General features: G+C 46.1%; 1 protein-coding gene across 1 annotated transcript; it reads right to left on the minus strand.

Annotated features, from left to right (window-relative positions):
* Positions 1-3,433: 3,433 nt before the first annotated feature.
* On the minus strand, positions 3,434-5,799 carry NDUFB4 (NADH:ubiquinone oxidoreductase subunit B4). Its single transcript, XM_030956437.1, has 3 exons — positions 5,544-5,799; positions 5,159-5,305; positions 3,434-3,605 (listed from the first exon to the last, which is right to left on the minus strand). Exons 1-3 carry the CDS (start codon positions 5,742-5,744, stop codon positions 3,540-3,542), a joined length of 414 nt encoding a protein of 137 aa, XP_030812297.1. The 5' UTR covers positions 5,745-5,799; the 3' UTR covers positions 3,434-3,539.
* Between the last annotated feature and the right edge of the window lie 201 nt (positions 5,800-6,000).

Below are 6,000 nucleotides of genomic sequence, written 5' to 3' on the forward strand. Positions count from 1 at the left end.
TGCAGTAAAACCCATCATTACTCTTAACTTTCAAGCATCCAATTAAAGCTTTCCTGGTAACATGTTGAAACTGAAATAGTTGTGTGGCTCTCACCACATGGGGCTGGTGTGAAAGCTGCACCTTGTGTGGACATGAGGTGCCAGCTAGCTCCCATTCACAGGGCCTCCTGAAAATACAACCCAGTGTGAGACGCTAGGGAGTGACAAAGCATTGTATGCTGTCTGTATGGGAAGAGCTTTATAAACAGAGCTGAAGGCTCTAGCAGGCCTCAGCCCACTATCAGAGCAAGCCACTTCAACCTGCTCATCCATGGAGGGCTGCCAAGGAAAGACCTGGTTGTCAGAAAAGTAGACCACAAATGATAAAGGTTGGAGAACCCAAAGCACTTTGCTGCTAAGTGAGGGAAAGTTTCTATTCCACACTCTGGCCATCCTGCGGTATCGACTTGTTTGTCAGCACTTGACAAATTCTCTCCCTAGTTCTGTGCTAATCTGCAGCATAGCAAATGTGAAAGGGCTTCTCTGGCTTATCCAAGCATTTGTTCCTGGGAAGGTACCTGGAAAAAAGCTCAACTGCAGACACCATGGGGGACCTCAACATTGACTGGAGTACACAAGCCTCACCCCCATCTGGTGAATTCCACAGGGTGGAGGGGGCAAGCAAAGCCCCAAGTAGAGTGGGAACCAGGAGCACAGCCCAGGCACCCCACATTTCAGGCCTGTACTTTAGCACATACCCATGCGGAAGTTTCTAAACTTGGTGCCACCAGATTTCTGTTTCTTACTTCCCCAGAGAAGCAATTTTCCCAAAGAGAAGGAAATGTAGGCCTGCGACACGCAGTTATCAGTCAGTTACATCCATCATCAGTTTTGGAGCTGCACCAGGTCCTTGGGGGAAAAAAAAGGCATCAGCTTTGAGCAAAGTATTATAAAATCTACGTGGAGATGTTTACTCTAAAATAGCCAATTCAGAAAAGGACATTTGGGAGAATCAATTTGCCAGAGAAGCTGATTTAATCAGACTGATCCAGGGATAAATAAGGTCTAATGTTTCACAGGCAGAGGGGAAGAGCTTGTTTTCTGTTTGGGACCTTAATTATCATCCAGTGACCGACAGGCTTGAATTCCTCTGGTACAGACACATCACCAAAGCATACATGGGTGGTAACACATCAGTTAAGGGTAAAATTCCACAAGGCACATTCACTTTCCTACCTCCATCCTAGGTATCTGAAGGGAAACTTCTCTTTCCTTCCTCACTGCACCCAACACCACTGCCCCAAACACCAACCCCATCTCCAGCAGCACGGCATGTCATTCCTAGCAAGAAAAAAGCTTGGAGAGTTCTGGAAATAACAAGAGATAAAAGTAGGGCAGCCCTTCCCCAAGCGCCATGCTCAAATCTGCAGGGATGTAGCATCAGAGACTCAGGGCTGGAAAGGGCTGTAAAAGAAAGGGCTGTGGCAGGTGCCACGAGCATCAATCCAACGCTGCCCTAAAAGACCAGAGGCACTGTGCTTATCCACAACCCATCCTGAAGCATTTGCTCAGCTGGCCTGAAACAAATACAGCTGCAAAGGAGAATTTACATGTGTGGCAACTCAAGTTCCAATTAGCTGAGGAAATGGGTCCTGGGAGATCAAATTAGTTTGTGGCAGCAAGAATAGCTAATTTAGCATGCTCAGACAAGCAATTATTTCTTTCCCTAAATACCACTCTCTCCATGCACTGATGCCTCTCTGCACTGGTCCACAGCCTTATCTTGTAATATCATTTGTGACAGTCTTTTAGGAGCTATTCTGCAGAGAATAATATGGGTTTGCTTTAGTTAAACTAGCAGAACAAGCTGCAGAAACTGGTGCAAAAGGGTTGCTGGGAGCACATATGGGATTGCAAAACCTAGCACTGACTAGTCCAGTTTCTGTACAAAGCATTACTGCCAAGCTCCACACAGCCTGAATGTTTCATGGCCCACACAAGAAGACCTGCAATAGGAAAAAATTTTAAAAAATTAATTTTAAAAACCCCAAAAACAAAACAAAAAAACAAACAAAAACAAAAACAATTACAACAATAACAACAAAAAAGCAAACAAAAACAAACAAGCAAAAAAAACCCCAAGCAACAAACCCACCATCAAAAAGAACCCACACAATGAGAGTGATTTTATTGTGAGGGTGACTGAGCATGGGCACAGATTGCTCAGGGAATTTATGGAGTCTTCATCTCTAGAGATACTCAAAAGCCATCTGCACATACGTGGTCCTGGACAACCCACTTTAGATGGCCCTACTTGAGCAGAGGGTAGGAACCAGATGACCTCTAGAGGTCCCTTCCAACCTCAGGCACTTAGTGATTATGTGGAAAAGCTCATCAACTCACTCTGCTGGAGAGTGACTGCAAATGGTACATTTACGTCTTCATCATGCAGGAAAAGAAAGGATGCAGTAGACCTGTTTTTGCTGACTTCACATTGGCTGCTTTCCCAGCAGGCAAAGGGAATTTTTCAACTTTTGTATCAGACTGAGCTTCTGGCATGAACCTCAGTGCCTGGGAAGAAACCAGTCCCATAGTCTCCAAAGACATGATGGCACCTACAGGCCATGTAAAAATTCAAGCATGCATCAAAAATCTTACCTTTGCACTCAGTACATTGGCAGTAACAATTCCAGAGTCCTCTACAGCAGTGGATCTGGGCAGGAAAAGCTTTTGTTCTTATAAGAATAAACAGAAGAGGCATCTTTGCAGGCATAAGATTCAGTTATGCTTGGTGGCGGATTTTTTTTTTGGAACATAGCCCTCTTACAGGGGACTAGTACTCTCCTGTACTAGTACAGGAGTACTATCTTGTAGAACTCTCCTGTACTACAAGATAGTCGGTGTCAAAGTAAAAATTCTTATCTTTACACTTCTTGTTTCCCATTCACAGGAATCACAGAATTAGTGGAAATTCTGGTTACATACCGCATGACAACACTGAGCTCACTATTTCCCAATCTGGTACTAATAAAAAAATAGAAGTTTATTGCAATAAACAAACACATGGTTTAGGCTTGTAGTTCATTAGGGAAAAGAAAAATTATTATTGAGAGCACTCAGGCAGACTCCTAAATTCTTAAAAATGTATCATACAACTTGCCGATTATCCAGTTAGGGCAAACCACATAGCCAAAGTGACACCAAGAAGAAACATCTGGAAGGCAAGCAGTAGTTCCTTTAGGAAACTGCTTTGGTCTTGCTTAGCATTTCAGCCTGCTACTAATTTTAAACTTCAACCTTCCTGGACAACAGCAACTTCCATGGTTTAAAAAGATCCTCTGTATGTACACCAAAAGAGTACAGTGGCTAAGTTCCAGACACTCTCTCTGTATCCATCTGGTTTAGAAATAAAGATCCTACATTTTTGCACTTCCCATGATTTTTAAAGATGCAAGACAACCCACAAGCAATTAAGATTTATTCTTGTGACAGAGAAATGTCATCACATAGTGCATCTTATTTTATTTCTATCCCAAGAACATCACTGCAATTCCAGGGACTTAGAAGAATACACTGAGTGGCGATCGCTTGAGTTTACCTTCCTGGATACGCTTCTCTTTACGATCCTGTGGAAGAGAGAGAACATTGATCATCATCCTACCAGAGAAGGACTTCCAATCAGCCTGGGATAACAGAACAGCAGTTCTAGTATTTCAGCATGGACTACATGAAGGCAGCACCATATAGGATTTTAAGGGTGTTTTCCACCCTAAATGATTCTTTGGGCACAAGCTGTTTAGAAGTAAAAGATAACAAGGCACTTAGCTTCACCTACTAAAGACCTGCTCAGATTGACCTCACATCTAGGTACTCTCACAGACCAGCAGAGACCAATTCCTGTACGGCATTTTGCACCAAACCAGTTGTGTCTCATCATTTGTACCTTAGTTTCTATCTCCTCCTTCTGGCTAAATAACCCAGCTTGGAGATCTAATTATGGAGAAACTTCTTAATAACGTGCCTAAAAGTGCCTGTGCTCACTTCCCACCCATTTGTACCTAACTCTGCAGTCATGTACCTTTCTGACAGGTACCATTACAGTATACAGGCACTGCAGATAATGGCCAGATTCCTGCTGCTGGATAAAACCAGATTTACTTAAAACCTGCCTTCCCAGACACATAGCAAACATTCCTCAGAGAAAAGACTATGACTACTGTGCCTTATGTACTACCAGGAAAACAAGAAGAACCCCTAAACTTCACTAAAGGAACCACAATAAAGGAAAGTGAATTATCCTAGACACTAATTAAAGACTTCAGCATGGCAAAATACTGCAGAGGTACTGAAGTCACAAAAACATTTTATCAAGATGCTCGGCATGTTTCCTAAAACCTGAATTTTCAATCCACTCCAGCAAACAACATTCCCTACAAATATTTTGTTAATTTATGTTAGTGCTTCGTGGTTTATGATTTGATCTAAAATGCTACTTCTGTGCAAAAGAGGGAAATAAAAGTGGTTTACAACAGCCACAAATTCTCTACTAAAAACAGCCATTGTCTGCCTGTTAGCATTTTTTATGTATGTATATAGCTAAGTTTTTTCATAATGATCTACCATTCCTTAGATTCTGACAATCATAGTTTAGGAGTTAGAATGGAAGCAAGATAAACCTTCCAAATTATTAGAGTGTCCAGCTGAGATCAGACACTACAATTGGCATAATTACTCCCCATTTGCTTCACTAAATTAGAGAAATGGTCAAGCAACTGCACAGAGATATTGCTAGGTCTGCCATCGATAAGCTTCCTGTGTACTTTGAGTTCAAAAACCATAGTTAATGCATGTCAACTGCTGAAAATAAGAGTAACTTAGGATTAATTTTCACTCAGTGCTACAGAGAGCTTTGTGACTGCAAAATAGCCTGATCAGGCAACCTGTGACTGGGCATAGCCCCAAGGTACAATAAAAGGCTCTCAGAAAAACAAGACTTTGCAACCAGTAACAGGCTCTGAGACAGCAGACTCGCTACAGCCTTCCTTCCCTCACTACTTCAATGCTACTAATCATTCTTAGGGACATGAGGACCATACAGACTGAGACTCCAAACAGATGTACATTTTACAAGCTGGTGTTTGTGGTGTTCGCTGACGTTCAGCGTTCTCGGCCCACTTACCCTGTCAGCTTTTAAGACAAAGATCCAGAAAAGGAGGGGGCCTAAGCCATAAACAGCTCCTAGAAAGGACGTCTTGGGTGTCGGGCGGAAAGTCGGGTAGACGTTCTGCGACTTCGCATAGGCCCAGCGGATCAAGGCGGGATTTTCCTGGGGTGCAAAGACAACAGTGGTGAGGCCGCGGGGCTCCGCATGGCCCCTCCACCCGGGGACTGAACCAAGGCACACCGGAAGGGCACCAAGGTCACGGGGAGGGCGGGCAGCGTCCCGCCGCCAGGCCCCGGCCCCAGTACGGCCGCAGGCGCGGGCCCCGCTCCGGGACCCGCCGGGTGAGGGGGCGAGCCCCGCGCTTCCCCCGCCGCCCCTCGGCCCCTCCGTCCCCACTCACGATGACGGCGGGCGCGTTGGGGTCGTTGAGCTGCAGCAGGTAGTGCCGCTTGAGCCGGGAGCGGATCGCCAGGCGCTCGGCCTCGGCGCGGAGCTTCTCCGGCGATGTGTCGTAGGTGGCGGGGTCGAGCTCGGCGGGCAGCGAGACGTAGCGGTTCGGCCTGTACAGCTTGGCCGCCGATGGAGGCGGTGCCCACGCCATCTTGGAGAGCCGGCCCTGCCGGCCGTGGGGGCGGTGCCGGCCCTGCCCCTCCCCGCCCGCTGCGGGAGCGGCCGCCTCCCCTCACAGAGCCGGAGCCGGGAATGGTTTGGGCTGCAGGGATGGTAAAGTTCATCCTCTTCCAGCACCGCTGCCGTGGCCAGGGACGACGTCCACTAGACCGGGTTTATCAGAGCCCCATCCAGCCTGATGGGGCATGCACAGCTTCTCTGGGAAACCTGTGCCAGTGCTTTACCAC

The sequence above is a fragment of the Camarhynchus parvulus genome, chromosome 1 (assembly GCF_901933205.1).
Source record: "Camarhynchus parvulus chromosome 1, STF_HiC, whole genome shotgun sequence".
NCBI classification, from domain to species: Eukaryota; Metazoa; Chordata; class Aves; order Passeriformes; family Thraupidae; genus Camarhynchus; species Camarhynchus parvulus.